At 34.6% G+C, this 17,735-nt stretch overlaps 2 protein-coding genes across 3 annotated transcripts; both read left to right on the forward strand.

The window, feature by feature from the left end:
• The first annotated feature begins 222 nt into the window (after positions 1-222).
• On the forward strand, positions 223-16,210 carry LOC139894449 (endochitinase B-like). Of its 2 annotated transcripts, XM_071877747.1 has the most exons (6): positions 223-234; positions 7,844-8,252; positions 8,358-8,499; positions 9,418-9,579; positions 14,537-14,542; positions 16,009-16,210. In XM_071877747.1, the coding sequence occupies exons 1-6, from the start codon at positions 223-225 to the stop codon at positions 16,208-16,210; spliced, it is 933 nt and encodes a 310-aa protein (XP_071733848.1). The 2 variants fall into 2 exon arrangements, with proteins under 2 accessions (XP_071733848.1, XP_071733847.1); XM_071877746.1 differs by lacking the exon at positions 223-234 and having other exon boundaries at positions 7,826-8,252.
• Positions 254-6,946, forward strand: LOC139894235 (uncharacterized; the record flags this gene model as incomplete). The annotated part of the gene is made up of 16 exons (XM_071877444.1): positions 254-436; positions 528-632; positions 1,294-1,394; positions 1,964-2,042; positions 2,828-2,839; positions 2,940-3,005; positions 3,390-3,458; positions 3,558-3,614; positions 3,779-3,856; positions 4,290-4,387; positions 4,776-4,821; positions 5,018-5,142; positions 5,833-5,941; positions 6,023-6,085; positions 6,318-6,383; positions 6,474-6,946. Coding segments are annotated over 16 exons (1,455 nt in total), but the record flags the coding sequence as incomplete, so codon positions are not given.
• Positions 16,211-17,735: the final 1,525 nt, after the last annotated feature.

Consider the following 17,735-nt stretch of genomic DNA (forward strand, 5'->3'; position numbering starts at 1 on the left):
AAAAGCTTGCTGCCAAACATGCCCTAAATACAATGTGATACTCTTACTCTCGATACCTGAACCTTTTAGTTTTGTTAACCATTTTATGATGATATACAAGGGGATGAGGATTAAAATGCATTTGGACAGGTAGTACAAACCTAGTGAATAAATTTATCCTTCTGAAATGCTATATTTGAAAGCTGAAAACCGTATGTTAATACAGGTGAAACGTTTTTACAAATGAAATCTTTAGTCATCATATAAGTAAATTTTTCCTGCAGCATTATTTCTTGGATTAAGTTTGACACCTGTCTTGGCTGAAGAGACTTCAAGTGATCCAAATGACAGTGATTTTGCTGGTTTACGCAAAATTGATGATGGCTCGGTAGTTTCAAATATTCATACATCCAAGTGGAGGGTATTCACTGACAGCGGAAGGGATCTGTTTTTGCAGGCAAGACTTTTTTCTTTTTCTTTTAAATATTTTAATATAGCCATTGTTTTGCATTTTATTCTTAATTTGTACTTGTTGCCTTTTCTTTTAGGGGAAATTGGAGGATGCAGAGCGGTTGTTTGTGGGTGCACTGCAAGAAGCTAAAGAAGGTTTTGGGGAAAGGGATCCTCATGTTGCCTCTGCATGCAATAACCTTGTAGGTCTCTTGTTTACGTTTCACTTTACCTGTTATTATTTTTTAATGTAATAATTAAAAAGCTAATTTATGAATTTTCATTGAACTCCTTGCACTTTCGAAAGGTACCATTGATCTTATTTTAGGCCGTAAGTATTATGTGTTGCAATTCATTTGATTATGGTAACATAACTGACGTATGTGTAAATTTCAAAATATTGCTAAATGAAAAATTGCTACAGTTTTATCTCGAAGTGATGAGAAATCGCTTTTGTAGCTTTACATCTGAATTAGTTGGGATGGTGATTAGCACTAATATACACATCATATGCGGACTTAAAAGTTTTTTTCCCCTAATTACTCTGTTTCTTTCTATCTTTTTTTAGAAACTCAGTATTTATTTAATGATTTGTGAACCATAAACACCAAGTATGATGTTACCTTATAATGTTAACTTTATTTATTTATTGTTTTTTAAAAATTATTGCACTTCTTAAAACATTTATGAGTCAGTAAGTGTGTAATGATGTATTGTAAAGTCAGTTTTGTGAACTGTCTAGTAAGAAATGCTTCTTTCTAATCTATTAGAATTCTTCTGTAGTACATAACCTATTTAGTGACTTCCTAAATTTACATTGAAGCTTTGCAGGTTATCTTAGTATGTTGTCTATAATGATCGCAGGCTGAGTTGTATAGAGTTAAGAAGGCGTATGATAAAGCAGAGCCTTTGTACTTGGAAGCCATCAATATTCTTGAGGAATCATATGGAGATGAAGACATAAGGTACGAAATCCATTATTCATGTTCATCACAACCATTCTTTATGCCCATTGTTGCTTACTCATGTATGTGTTTAGATACGTACTATTCCATGCAGAATGTATTTTTAGTTATAAAAGTTTTGCTACTTGTAGTGTGCCAGAAATGACCACATTGCCATCTTAGGTAACTTGTCAATTACCCAACTGATGCTCTGTCTATGTATGTATGCTTGGATAGATCGTGAATTCTATATATGGTTGCCACATTGTGATTTGTATAACAGGTCGATCCATCTTTCGTCTTACTTAAGAATAATTTGTTCTATCTCAAGAGTTTTAGGGATATCTCGAACTATAAAACCATGATAATGAGAAGCTTATGGGTCCGAGTTGAATCGGACCACTCTCCTAATAGAATAAGAACCACCAGTCTTGTATAATTAACAATCAATCATCTTTATTCTGTCATTAGCATCTATTTGAATGGAAATCTATTTCATGCGTTTATACTAGATTTTGATTGGATGCGGAGTCAACAAAAAAGTTGCATAATATAAATATGAATATAATTATAATATGTATTCGTTGTAGGGTTGGGGCAGCTCTTCATAATCTAGGTCAATTCTATCTTGTCCAAAAGAAACTGGACGAGGCTCGTGCTTGCTACGAGGTATATATGCATACTCATATTGTTCAGTTATCCATTTTTCCTTGTCTTTTAATTGATGAACAATAGGATGCAAACACATCATAACCAGAATATCAGATATCCTAATTCATTCACATCTATATAGCACATATGGGCATTCATATACAACTCATGTTAAACCTTATGATGCTAAATATTTTTACCCACTCCATATATTTTTAGTATATATGTATTTGGGATTCACCAGTTATACACATGTCTATCAAAGTTAAAAGTACATTTTGTGCTACAGCCCTTCGTATCGGATAGAAAAGGATCCCATGATTTGCATACGGAACTTTTATGTTTCCAAACGGGCACTAGTCGAATCTGGAATTCATATGGATATGCTACCTAAAAAATAAGAACATATAATTAGATTAAGCTGACTAACATTTGAAAACATGACCAACTTACCTATCAAGGGAGTTATTAGTAAAAGAAAGAAGTTGATGATGTTCGTAAAGTGTTAATGCAATATGCGTGATCTGATTAATCTGATAGTTGTTATACATGATACTTCGCATGAATACAATTCATCGTAGCCCCTTTCAATGTTTAAGAACCTTGGTTATTAGTATTGGATATGCTATTTCATTTACATCATTACATGCATCCTGCCAGATATACTTTCTGTCTTCCCTTGTAACTGCCAAAAATAATAGTTGTATAAGTAATTAACATCAGATATTATTGTTTGAATCGATTGCACAATTACTGACTTCGTGACCTTGTGGCTTTCTTATGCTGAATGATTCATTGGGCAGCGTGCTTTAAAGGTATGCTCTTCTTCACATCTTAGTTTTTTTTTAATTCTCTGAAAGTGACAGCCGTAGTGATGTTTTTTATTATCTCTTATCTCTTATTCTTATATAAAAGCTAAAGAGACGAGTTTTGGGAGAGGCCCATGCTGACTATGCAGAGACTATGTATCATCTTGGAAAGGTACTACCATGAGGTAGCACCATTATCTGTTTCTTTCTTTCTTCTTGTATTGAAAAACATTTTGATAGTTTAATTAAATAAATAATTCTTGTATCGATTACAATAATATTATAAACTATTCATAAAGTTCCCAATTATTGGCTGAAAAGTCAGCTGTCTAGTTTTGAAGTGTCATTTCATCACTTCAATTAAACGTTACCATGAGTGTGTCTACCTATGCATACTAATGTCACCATATTCTTTGTGTTGTTAATATATGCACAATTATAAGTACAACGTATATAAATGTGCCTACTGTCTATGTAAGTTGTTTTAGACTTGTATTTCTTTTACAGTTTAGTTGCACTCTTGATTGAGTCAGATCTCTAATATGGTTAGTCACAGGTGCTACACCTTCAAGGGAATGTAGAGGACGCCGAAGTGCTCATTGAGGATTCTATTCGGATACTCGAGGTGTGCATTATATGTTATAGAATACGTTAAGTAACCTCTCAATGGTTACTTGTTTTCAATTTGTCATCTTTTTGTCTTAGTTTTGGTTTAACTGTATAGGAAGGTGGGCAAGGAGAATCTATCTTATGCATGCGGAGACTGCGGTATCTTGCTCAGGTTATGCTTCTTTGAACCCGATTATTTTATATCAAAAATATTTTGTAATTTTATCGATTAATTTGCCTTCTTTGATACCGATTCCTACATTTATAGCTGTCGTACTTAGATTTTTTGTCTAGTGATTAAAAGTTATGAACTACTCTGATTTATCTACCCTGCAGATCTATATCAACTCTAACAAACTAAAAGATGCTGCCAACGTACAGAGAAAGATATTGCATACAATTGAAGTATCAAAGGTTTGATGCTAATCTTTACTATTGATGAATTTGGTTGATGATCCATTTTAACTTTGTTACTGCAAGAATTAATCTTTTTTACACATTTTTACGATATCCGTCAATTCATAATCTGGCATGATATCATCTGTTAGCGGGGTCGTGAAATTTTTTTTTACTGCTTCTCTTTCCTGTCATCATTTATGTGCAACTCCGTACACATGTTTCCAAAAAGATGTATCAATTTACTTTTAATCATATCCTAAAATCTGTATTACTTTATTCAGCATTTTCTCTGTGTGGGTTAAGATTCTTACTACCATAAAATTTGTAAACAATCTATTACCGGTTTGTAGGTCTACATATTAGTATAATGTTTAACCATGGTCCGATCCTACCTTTTTGTGCTATTAAATTGTTGGAAAATGTAATGGAATTTTTTTTAATTGTTTAGGGATGGGAGTCTTTGGAAACTGTGATTGCAGCTGAAAGCCTTGCACTGATTCTTCAGTTAACAGGGAGTTTGCATGAAGCAAAAGACCTTCTTCAAAGGTAAACATTTTCAAATACATAAGTACGCCATTGGTCCCTATGGTTTGTACCATATTGCAAGAGTGCCCCTAAACGTTTTTTTGGCTCGGTTGGTCACCGTGGTTTGCACGAGTTACGCAGTTCGTCCCCGACACTAACGTTCGTTATAAAAGGATGTTAGATTCCGTCATATGCCAAGCATGTGAGGGTATTTTCGTCTTTTAATTTACATTGGTAAGGGTGAATTGGTTGGCTGGGCCACCATCATAGATGTCATTTTGTGAGCTTGATTTACTGTTCACATTATCGGCCCGAGGTGGTCTGGCATGGGCAACTTGGGGTTCCCATAGCATCATTTAAAAAAAAAAAAAAAAAAATTGTTTGATCATGTGACTAATATATGTTGTAGATGTCTTGATACACGAAGAAGGTTGCTTCCAGAAGACCATATTCAGGTTTCATTTATTACTCTCAGAATCACCATTTATTATGTTCCAACTTGATGCCACATTCCCCTTTGATGTAAAAATCCAAATTTGACATACAATATACTCCGTATCATTTGAATTTTTGAAAATTTCCCATTTATTACCTTTTCTGATCATTTGAATGTTTGAAAATTGGAAAACTAATCCTCATTTAATATGTCAGGTAGCAGCCAGCTTGTTTCATATGGCCAGGGTGGAAATTCTTCTATACAGCCAATCAAGCGGTGATACTTCTGAAGGAACCGCATTGATCGAAAATGCAAAAGATCTTCTACGCAATGCGATAAGGTTTGATTTGATTAAGATTTTTAGTGGTTTTTATATATGTTTATCCATTCATTTAGTTCCTGCTTGTTCTTAGAGCTCCTTTTTAGTATGACACGGGACTTTGATGAACTCCATTAAACTTTGATTATATATGTTTCTTTTGTGCATATGCTTCGTTTTGATTTTTGGTTTGCTTGGTAATAAAGTTTTTCGATAATAAATCTAATGATGACATGTTAATAAATCGCTTATTATCGTATAATTCTTCATCATAAGCTTTTCAAGTAGATATTGACAAGGTTATAAAAGTGCTAGTCGGGGACTAATCGGTCAAGACCTTGTAAGGACCAATTGGCCATGTCGGAGACTAGTTGGACGTTGACCAACTTTGACTTCGACTGTATTTGACCAACTAAATTGGACTTTTGACAACTTAGATCGAATAAATCAGAAGTTGGAGACTAGTTAGGGACTAGTCGAACTACTTCAAAATTTTGATTAGTCGGGGACTGGTCGGCCTAGTCGGGCGAGTTTTACAACCATTGATATTGAACGTTTAGCGTCACTTTGATGACTGTTTGTAACTACAGTAATTTTTTTTTTTTTCTGTCTGTACTGAAAGTATTTTATCAACTCTGATATATAGCTACTGTATATATCTAAGTTTTAATATGATAAATTTGTATTATTTGTATACTTGTCATTTGACAGGATAGCTCGAGAGGCGTTGGAGAAGTCAAGGAATTTAAGAGCAAAGCACAAGTCTAATGAAGCATCTAGAATTGATACGTATTCTGAGCGCACAGTTTTGCTTATACTGGTCAGTTAATGCACACCATGATAACAAAACAATTTAATGGTGAAATGTAAATGTATACTTACCTTGCAAAGTGTTATGCAGTTGCAAGCGTTAAATACTTTGAGCCAACTTGAAGTTACTAAGGTCAACTTACAGAAACCTGCGGTAAGTATTGTAATATTCTTGAATATTACAATTCAAAAACATTTACCTGTTTGACCTTTTAAGAGAATTTAAATCCGTGAGGTTGGAATTGACATTGAAACAAAAGATTATATGTATGTCACTTTCATTGGTATTCATGTTAATATTCTTCTAGATATGTGAAAATAATAAACTTAAATCATAGTTGTTGACTTACGCATGTGCGACCCCGCCCTCTTAATTGGAAAAATAGGAGAACATGGTACAACATGCAGAGGCCGAGAAAACTCTTCTTGATTGCATTTCGGCGTACAAACAGGTAAAATAGATCATGATTTCAGTTATACCCTCATATAATTGTGGTAAAATGTGGTTGTTAATCAGTACAACATGTTTTCCTTGCTTACAGTTTGGACTTCAGATACCTTTATCTAGTTTATCTGATATAAAGGGCGAGTATCTCACATGTTTAAAACATCTCTCTACTTTACTAAGTAACTCGGATGGTGATGGCTCAAGGCAATCAAATCGACCTACTTTGCAAGAGGTGTTAAACGAAATCAAGCGAGTCGAAGGTGGATCATCAACGCCCAACACAAATGTTTAACATTATTTTTTATATATATTTTTTTTATTTGTTTTACATGTTGGTCATGATTATGCTACTTGCTTAGCTTCACTACAAGTCCATAAGTCGCTTTATTAATGATTTTACCACACACAATGAGCCCGACCGGTAAACTTAGCGATGAAACAAACACAAATTGTGATTAGATTATAGTTTTGAGATATGGTGGGAATCTAAACCACACATTTTCTAGATCATGATTATCATTGTTCTATTTTAGAGTTTATTTCATGAATTTAGTTTTTATTTGAATATAAATGCAGAACGTGCTTCATTTCGTAAATTTCTATTTGAATAATTCTATCTACTTAATGCTTCAGATGTTCTTTTAGCCACATATAAAACCTTCACAAACTTCATTTAGAACCTATGCTGATAATAACAAAATTTACATCAATCAACGGTCACTCTAGAATTGATTAGTGTTGTCATCCTATATCTTCACTATAAAAGTCACATTTAAAAAAAAGTAATAACATTAAACAGATTTGCTCAAATTCCACATTCAGAAAACCTTGTGACGTGAAAACCTCCTTCGGAAGATATATAATATATTCATCAGAAGCTATATTCATCAGTCATATTTTTCAAATAAGTATAGTAGGGAGTACTATTCAATGAATATTCTCTTATTTTATTTATCTCTTCCTATTTACGTATGGGAAAGTTTTTTCAAAAGCCTGGTATAGTGGTATCCTGCACCTCGCATTCATGATATATGTATATTCAACTGTGCCTCGGAGACACGAGCAACGTAATCACTCTAGGGACTCATAGGGTCATACCTATTCGGATAAAGTAGATCTTAATTAACTATTTCAATTCTTCTTATTAGATTAACTATTATAAAATAAAATAGTGTTTATAAATTAAGTGCTTAAAATACCCTTTAGTGTCAGTTGAACAAGTCAAGAGAATCTGCTAACATGCAATTAAATGGTTAACTATAATAAAAATCAACTTTGTACAAGTCTACATACTATAATTAGTTGGCATTCATCTATCTGTAGCATAACATGTTACAACATTCATTGCAAAAAGTCTACTTTAAGAAAAAAAAAGTACTATAAATAGACCAAGTTTTAGACATGAATATCATTCCTTACTTCCATCACGTACAATCTAACAAAACCATGAATACTCTTCTTCAGCTTGTAACAATATTTTCCCTCTTATCACATTTTTTGACATTTTTGAGTGCTCAAAACTGTGGGCGACAAGGTGGTAACGCGCCATGCTCAAACGGAAACTGTTGCAGCCAATACGGGTATTGTGGAAACACACCTGATCATTGCTCTCCAGCAAATAACTGTCAGAGTCAGTGCACTGGGAGTGCTACTGGTGGTGGTAATGATGTCGGTTCGATCGTTACTTCATCTGTATTCGACCAAATGCTTAAACACAGAAACGACCCAAGTTGTCCTGGAAAAGGCTTTTACAGTTACGATGGTTTTATAAACGCTGCAAAAGCGTATAGTGGATTTGGTACTACTGGAAGTGTTGATGACCGAAAAAGAGAGCTCGCTGCTTTCTTTGCTCAAACCTCACATGAAACCACAGGTAATGTGTTTTTTTTTTTTTTTTTTTTTGTAATGTTGTTATTCGGTTCATTGAGTATGAAAGTTAATGCATGCAGTAATTAACGCGATTTATTTACGTGTGTAGGTGGATGGTCAACTGCACCAGATGGTCAATTTGCATGGGGATATTGCTTTCTTAGAGAAAAATCAACCAATAGGTACTGTGACTCACCTGAATGGCCATGCCCAAAAAGCTACTTTGGCAGAGGACCCATCCAACTCACTCAGTAAGTTCCGACATTCATATTAGTTTTTTTTTTTTTTTTTTTTTTCATTAGTTGTAGCTACAGATGATCCTAATAACCTAATTGTTGGGATCCTGATAGTCTTATATTCAAGCTTCATTAGCAACATATCTTGGGGTGGTCAGGGAAAAGGGTTGAAAACCGTCACGGAATAACCCAGTTAGCTCATGTGGTAGTGGTCTGTCTCTCTTAGCGAGAGGTCAGGAGTTCAAATCCCATGGGGTGCAGCATTGAACACAAGGTTGCCCCTTTACCCTTGAATTCCACCCAAGGGTGCCTTCCACAGATCACGTTGCGGGGGCAGTGGGGGAAGGGGGTTTTACCGCCCATGCCCTTGGATTGGGCCAGGTTTTCTTCTGGGTAGCAATTGGGGATGTGTTATGCAACTGTGGGAGAGATGAACGCGTGGGGGGTTAAGTCCCCCATGGGTGAACCCGTATTGCTGTTAAAAAAGAAAAAAACATGTTTGTAGCTACAGATGAAATTGTATATTTGTACTTAGCCAGGTTGGGTAACGGGTCAAAATTGTTTTTTCATATGAAAAAAAGTATTTCTTTATTACCGCTTGAGAGTGTCTGAAGTTCACACTTGGGTAACGGCGGATGACTTTGGACATTCGAGTGAGTACGCTTTGAACAACGTGAAAAAGTCAGTTATAAATAAAAATAACTTATACATTTCTGGTGGTTATAACCAAATATAATGTTTCCCTATCTAATCATATAAACAAACAGTAAGCACAAAACACATATTTGACACTTTTAAAACATACACAAAGACTCTTATCCCTGTCATATATAATCATCACTACCACCCTCAACACATCGTATGGTTAAGATACTACCTAGTTAACATATGAATGATTTGAATTTGCTTATATAAATTCGACATTTACTACAGCAACTACAACTACGGGCAGTTTGGAAGGTCAATTGGAAGGGACTTAATCAACGGGCCTGCTCTCGTAGCCACAGACCCAACCGTATCTTTTAAGTCAGCAATATGGTACTGGATGACTCCGCAAGGTAGCAAGCCGTCAAGCCATGACGTTATAACTGGAAGGTGTGTTGGAGGTTTTATTGAGATTTCGTGTAGGGTAAAATAATCGATAGCCGGATAAATCACTGAATCGTGGTATCACTTTCCGAAAGTAATTATTCGACCCTTATTGCCTGGGTTACACGAATATCACTTTGGGATAAGACAGAGATTAGTTCTTGTTATTGGCAGTAAACAAGAACTCTTTTGCATAAGAGTATTAAGGTGTTTTTCGTATATCTTATTCTCATAAATGATAGTCTCTATTTATAGGCACCCAAAAACAAGTATTATTCCACGATGGAGATGTTTCACTAACTAATTTCGTTTTCAAATCTAAAACAAATCCTTTACATAAAGTTGTTTGTTTTATTTCAAACATCCTAATCAAGGAAATCGTTTTCAAATCTAAAACAAATCATTTACATAAAGTTGTTTGTTTTATTTCAAACATCCAAATCAAGGAAATCGTTTTCAAATCTAAAACAAATCCTTTACATAAAGTTGTTTGTTTTATTTCAAACATCCAAATCAAGGAAATCGTTTTCAAATCTAAAACAAATCCTTTACATAAAGTTGTTTGTTTTATTTCAAACATCCAAATCAAGGAAATCGTTTTCAAATCTAAAACAAATCCTTTACATAAAGTTGTTTGTTTTATTTCAAACATCCAAATCAAGGAAATCGTTTTCAAATCTAAAACAAATCCTTTATATAAAGTTGTTTGTTTTATTTCCAACAACCAAATCAAGGAAATCTAGATTAAATCCTTTTCATAAAGTTGTTTGTTTTATTTCCACCTAGTGCAAGAATAATACTTCCGTAATCACTCAAATTTGTGATAATGGAAAACCATTTTCGGGTCCGGGCAATCTATCACTTAATGGGTGTACACTCCGTACCTCCTAACCCATTTACAAGTATAGATTAAATCCCTCAATTACACTAAATTTCTAACAATCCTCCCCAATTTAGTGCAATTCGTTTCATGAGAATTAAACAAATTAAAACAAAAACTCATGCATAAATGAAAATATCTTGAAGATTGAATTTTCACCTTAGTACATTACACATTCCAAATATTCGAGAATCAGGGTGTTCTAAGAATTGAACCCTTCAACCCATTTTGAATAACTGAAAATAACATACACATAAGTTTTCAAATACTCTAAAGCTATCCTGACACTTTACAAGCCATGTGTCCATATCCTTTCATGAATGTATCCAAAGCTAAAAGTCCAAGCTTTGTTGAAGCGGCAAAACTTCACATTCACATAGGTAGTTCACTTCAGTCATGCACCTGCTCTTGCACTTTTTCAAATGAACTATTAAGAAGCTAGACTTCAACCTGACCTTCAGCAGGTCCGAGTACATACCTTACCTTGGGATGATATAAAATTTATGTACTCCAAATTTCTAAGTATAAGCCTTCCGCATTGAATTCAACTTCTAATTTTCATCAGAAGGGAATTGGGTATCTTATAATTAGAAATTTATGTGGACTTTAAACCCATCCCCACAGCAGACTTGTCAACCAAGTCTCTTGCCAATCCCTTCGTCAAGTGATCAGCTAAATTCTGTTGTGACCTTACGAACACTATAGAAATCACCCCATTCATGATGAGTTCACGAATCATACTATGTCTGACACCTAAGTGTCTAGACTTTCCATTGTACATCTGGCTATAAGCTTTTGCCAATGTCGCAGCACTATCACAATGGATAGACATGGGTGCTATAGGTTTAGGCCATAATGGTATCTCATGGATCAAGTTTCTAAGCCATTCTGCTTCTTTACCAGCAGCAGCTAAAGCAACAAACTCAGATTCCATCGTTGAGTTGGTAATACATGTCTGCTTTTTAGAAGCCCATGAAATAGCACCTCCCCCAAGCAAGAACACCCAACCACTCGTTGAAGAATGATCTTCAATATTGGTTATCCAACTCGCATCAGAATATCCTTCTATTACAGAAGGAAATCCACTGTAAGATAAACTATATGCCATAGTTTTCTTTAAATACTTCAGTACCCGCCTAATTGCTTGCCAGTGATGAGTACTAGGATTACTAGTATATCTACTCAGTTTTCCCACAGCAAAAGCAATATCTGGCCTTGTACATGTCATGGCGTACATCAAACAGCCAATCACCTGAGAATACTCAAGTTGTGATACAGCTTTACCTTGGTTAGGCATAAGCTTCTCACTTGGATCAACAGGTGTACTCACAGGAGTACATTCAAAGCAATTAAACTTTCTCAACACCTTCTCAATATAATGAGATTGAGAAATTGAAATTCCTTTGCTTTCACGTTTGATCCTAATACCAAGGATAACGTCAGCCTCCCCCATATCTTTCATGGAGAACTTTGATGACAAAAATTCTTTTGTTAAATCAACTTGACTTTGGTCAGTCCCAAAGATTAACATGTCATCAACATATAGACAAATTATAACTCCTTTACCAGAATCATCAAATTTGCTATACACACATTTATCTGCTTGGTTCAATCTAAAACCACTAGATAAAACTACTTCATCAAACTTCTGATGCCATTGCTTAGGTGCTTGTTTCAAACCATATAAGGACTTCACAAGTTTGCACACCTTGCTTTCATTTCCTGGCATGACAAAGCCCTGAGGTTGGTTCATATAAACCTCCTCATCCAAATCACCATTCAAGAATGCTGTCTTCACATCCATCTGGTGAATAACCAGATTGTGAATTGTAGCCAAAGCAATCAGCAGTCTAATGGTAGTGATACGTGCCACAGGAGCATAAGTATCAAAATAGTCAATTCCAGACTTTTGTCTAAAGCCTTGAATGACTAACCTTGCCTTGAACTTTTCAATAGTTCCATCCACCTTCATCTTCTTTTTGAAGATCCATTTGCAACCCAAAGGTTTGCAACCGGGAGGTAGATCAGCTAACACCCAAGTGTTATTGCCCATGATGGAATCCATCTCATCATTAATTGCCTCTTTCCAGAATGCAACATCCTGAGACCTCATTGCTTCATCATATGTTTTAGGATCATCATCAACATTGAAACAATATGAATATTGGGTAGAAACATCATCCCTAGAACCTTCAACTAAGTATAGTTGAAAATCTGGTCCGAATGATTTAGGTTTCCTTTCTCTTTTGCTTTTCCGAAGCTCAAGTGACTGATCAACAGCCTTTTCAGAGACTTCATCATTACAATCCTTATTGATTCCATTGTTACTTGGAATCATATCCTTTGGTCTAGGTATAGATGAAAATCGATTTTCATCAAAGATTGCATCCCTTGAATCAATCACAGAATTGATTGAGACAAATTCATTAGGCTCTATTACATAGAACCTATATGCCTTGGAATGTTCAACATATCCAATAAAAATGCAATCTATACCTCTTTCACCTAAACTTTTCTTTTTGGGATCAGGCAGTCTTACAACCGCCCTACAACCCCATACACGAAGATAATTCAAGTTAGGTTTCCTTTTATTCCAAAGTTCATAAGGTGTAATCTTGTTTCTTTTGTTAGGAACTCTATTAAGCAAATAACAAGCTGTTAACATAGCTTCCCCCCAAAATCCTTCACTTAAACCCGAATAGGATAACATGGAATTAACCATTTCCTTAAGGACCCTATTCTTCCTTTCAGATATACCATTTTGTTGTGGAGTATAAGGAGCTGTGGTCTCATGGATAATACCAACGGATTGGAAATACGATTGGTCAATGTATTCACCTCCCCTATCTGTTCTAAGTCTTTTAATCAAAGCCTTTTGTTGTAATTCTACTTCAGTTTTAAATATTTTAAATTTATCTAATGCTTCATCCTTAGTATGTAACAAATAAACATAGCAAAATCTAGAAGCATCATCAATAAAAGTCACAAAATATTTCTTGTTTCCTAAAGTAGGAGTAGCATGCAAATCACATAAATCACTATGTATTAATTCCAAAATTTCAGTATCACGATGTACATTTTGAAATGGTTTCTTAGTGATCTTTGTTAACATACATGTTTTACACTTTTCATTGTTCATGTCAAAAACCGGTATTAATCCATCTTTAGACATATCTTGCATTCTTTTAAAGTGTATATGTCCTAGTCTAGCATGCCAAAGTGTAGAATTATTTATGCTAGAAGTAGATATAAAAGCAAAATTAACATTCAAGTGATTAATGTTAAGTCTAAACATTCTATTGCATAAATAACCAAAACCAACAAACATACCATGTTTTGACAAAACAAACTTATCAGATTCAATCACTTGTTTATAACCACAACAATTTAACACACTACTGGAAACTAAATTTTTTCTTATTTGTGGTACATGCAAAACATCAAACAAACAAATAGTTTTTCCAGAACTAAAACACAAATCCACACTTCCACGTCCATGAACAGAGGCTGTTGACTCATTTCCCATATGAAGAATTGATCCATCAGTCACGGACTCGTAAGTCTTGAACCAAAATCTATCCTTGCATACATGGGTGGTGGCTCCCGAGTCAACCCACCACGCGACATCATCATCCTGCACAAAATAAGCCTCAGATATATATGAAACATAATAATTCTTATTTGAATTATTAAATATATTCTGACCTTTCGAGTTGTGGTTGTTTAAACCATTTCCCGAACCGCTTGTGCTAGATCCTTTGGCATTATTATTACCAAAAATAACCTTGCAATCCTTTTTTATGTGTCCAGTTTTACCACACTTCCAACAAGTCAATTTAGACTTCTTGTTCGGATTAGCCTTGTTATAACCTCGATGTTTACGTTTGCCCTTTTTGTCATTATTACTAGTGAACTTTTTATGTTCCACCATATTGACAACAGACGTACCAGCAACTTCGTTGCTCTTTGGCTTGTCATTATCCTGCAACCTGAGGGATTCCTCAATACGCAGATGACTACCCAACTCAACAAGAGTTAACTCCTCCTTCTTATGTTTCAAAGAATGTTTAAATTCTTTCCAAGATGGAGGTAGTTTATCAATTATGCTTGAGACTTGAATAGACTCATCCATGTTCATCTTATGTTGTGTGAATTGACCAAGTATACGAATGAGCTCATTGTATTGTTCCAAGACCGGTCTAGAATCGACCATCTTGTAATTATTAAAATTACTAACAAGGAACTTTTTACTAGAAGCATCCTCAGACATATACTTGGTTTCTAAACAGTCCCATAGTTCTTTAGAAGATTCAACATTTAGGTAAATATCAAAAAGGGAATCAGCCATACCATTGAGGATTAAACCTCTAGCGATGTAGTCATCGTTCTCCCACTTGCACCTTTTCCGAATTTGTTCAATAGTGGCATCATCACCATGATCTTCAGGAATTGGTGTGCTGAGTACGTACACCACACTCATGCTGCTCAGAAAGAAGTGCATCTTCTTTTGCCATCTCCTAAAATCAATTCCCTCAAACTTATCAAGTTTGGAGAAATTCGCCGTCATGTGTTTCATCGTAGCCGCCATCGATTATAACGAATAATTACTTTCGATTGTTGGAGGTTTTATTGAGATTTCGTGTAGGGTAAAATAATCGATAGCCGGATAAATCACTGAATCGTGGTATCACTTTCCGAAAGTAATTATTCGACCCTTATTGCCTGGGTTACACGAATATCACTTTGGGATAAGACAGAGATTAGTTCTTGTTATTGGCAGTAAACAAGAACTCTTTTGCATAAGAGTATTAAGGTGTTTTTCGTATATCTTATTCTCATAAATGATAGTCTCTATTTATAGGCACCCAAAAACAAGTATTATTCCACGATGGAGATGTTTCACTAACTAATTTCGTTTTCAAATCTAAAACAAATCCTTTACATAAAGTTGTTTGTTTTATTTCAAACATCCTAATCAAGGAAATCGTTTTCAAATCTAAAACAAATCATTTACATAAAGTTGTTTGTTTTATTTCAAACATCCAAATCAAGGAAATCGTTTTCAAATCTAAAACAAATCCTTTACATAAAGTTGTTTGTTTTATTTCAAACATCCAAATCAAGGAAATCGTTTTCAAATCTAAAACAAATCCTTTACATAAAGTTGTTTGTTTTATTTCAAACATCCAAATCAAGGAAATCGTTTTCAAATCTAAAACAAATCCTTTACATAAAGTTGTTTGTTTTATTTCAAACATCCAAATCAAGGAAATCGTTTTCAAATCTAAAACAAATCCTTTATATAAAGTTGTTTGTTTTATTTCCAACAACCAAATCAAGGAAATCTAGATTAAATCCTTTTCATAAAGTTGTTTGTTTTATTTCCACCTAGTGCAAGAATAATACTTCCGTAATCACTCAAATTTGTGATAATGGAAAACCATTTTCGGGTCCGGGCAATCTATCACTTAATGGGTGTACACTCCGTACCTCCTAACCCATTTACAAGTATAGATTAAATCCCTCAATTACACTAAATTTCTAACAATGTGGAGCCCATCGGCTGCAGACAGGTCAGCAGGACGTGTATCGGGTTATGGAGTGATCACAAACATCATCAACGGTGGCTTAGAATGTGGAAAAGGTCGTAACGATCAGGTCGAGGACAGAATTGGGTTTTACAGAAGATATTGCAGCATTTTGGGTGTTAATCCTGGAGACAATCTTGATTGTTATAATCAACAGCCATTTGCTTGATATTGAGTTTTCTCAGGTGTCAACTTTATTATTTTAATTCAACAAGTGTATTTCAATTGTCAACTTTAATTTCAACATGTGTATTTCATTTGTCAACTTTAATTAATAAATCTATAGCTTTCAAGTTTAATCAACAAGAAAATTCTTGTAAATTTATTAATTTAATTATTCCATACTGGTTATTTTCAATAATATTTTCAACCATATTTTATAGCAAGGGGTAATAATGTGTATCCTTGATATTGATATACTGATATGTTACTATGTTATCAAGGATGCAGATGAGTTAAGCTTTTACTAAGCAACTCAAGCTAAAACTATAATGCGACTGAATTTGCTCTAATATAGTTCAGCGATCCACCCAAATCGATTCTTAGCAGGATCCAGGGGCCTTTTGTAGTTTATAACTCCATAATAGACATGCATGGTCTTCCCCAAGACCCGAGTGGACGTACATATATAGCTGATGAGCTAATTTGATATGGACTCGACTACTCACATACATCTCATGTGCTCCAAATGAATTTTAGTTACGATGTCAATTAGTTGTTGTAACGGAATTAGTTTACCTTAAATAGTGAATAGCCATCTACTCGTATAAATCATTTTTTAGCTTTCAATTCAATGGATAACAATTCTCTTACAATCGATTAGTCGATAGTTTAACTTCGATAAATCAATCCAGGTTAAATATATCATTTGGTAAAAGAGTCAACCCATCTTTCAATGTGTCTGACGAGGACATTGGCCATTTAAGGATGGGGTATTGAGATTGTAATGACCCATACCAATTACACTTATAATGTCCTACATCTGTGGACATGTAGATATGATTGGAGCTTTATAAGCTTGGGTGTCTATAACGACCCTATCTTACAAAGCTCTAATAATTGATATAGAAAGGAACTTATAGACATAAGGGCGTTAACCTTATTCAAAGTCAAACCGTAATCAAAGTCAAAGCAACCGATATTAAACTATAAGTACCAAATTTTGAAAAACTCTAAGGCAATAGTGCTAAGTCCTCTTCAATTCTACACTCTTCCCTCGATCTCAAAGCCCACTGATCACCTGTCGTATAAGAAAGAAAAAAAAAAGAATACGACTGAGCCAAAGCCCAGTGAACGGATATAACAAACGCAAGAGTATAGTATGACATGCAAAGGCAAATTTTAACTATGTAAAAGTTTCTCATTTATTATTAGGCAAAAAATACTCCACTAACTCTCTCTCTCTCGCTACAGTAATTTTTTCTTTTCACACTACATCTAAAATCTTATTCCTCCATATTCTCTGATCATCTTCGGCGGGTCCTGGGGATCATGGTAGGGAATAATTGAAACATTCCACCTAAGGATGGCTGGTCCTTATAATAACCGTGAATCTTCAATGGAATTTAGGGCCAATAATCGTTTCTCTTCACTCAAATTTTGGGGTAATCTATCTTTCTCTCTATCATATTAATCTTCTTTGTTTCTTTGTTTCATGGAGTAGTATTAGAATCTTCTTACTGTAATTTCATTCA

The sequence above is a fragment of the Rutidosis leptorrhynchoides genome, chromosome 2 (assembly GCF_046630445.1).
Source record: "Rutidosis leptorrhynchoides isolate AG116_Rl617_1_P2 chromosome 2, CSIRO_AGI_Rlap_v1, whole genome shotgun sequence".
Taxonomy (NCBI): domain Eukaryota; kingdom Viridiplantae; phylum Streptophyta; class Magnoliopsida; order Asterales; family Asteraceae; genus Rutidosis; species Rutidosis leptorrhynchoides.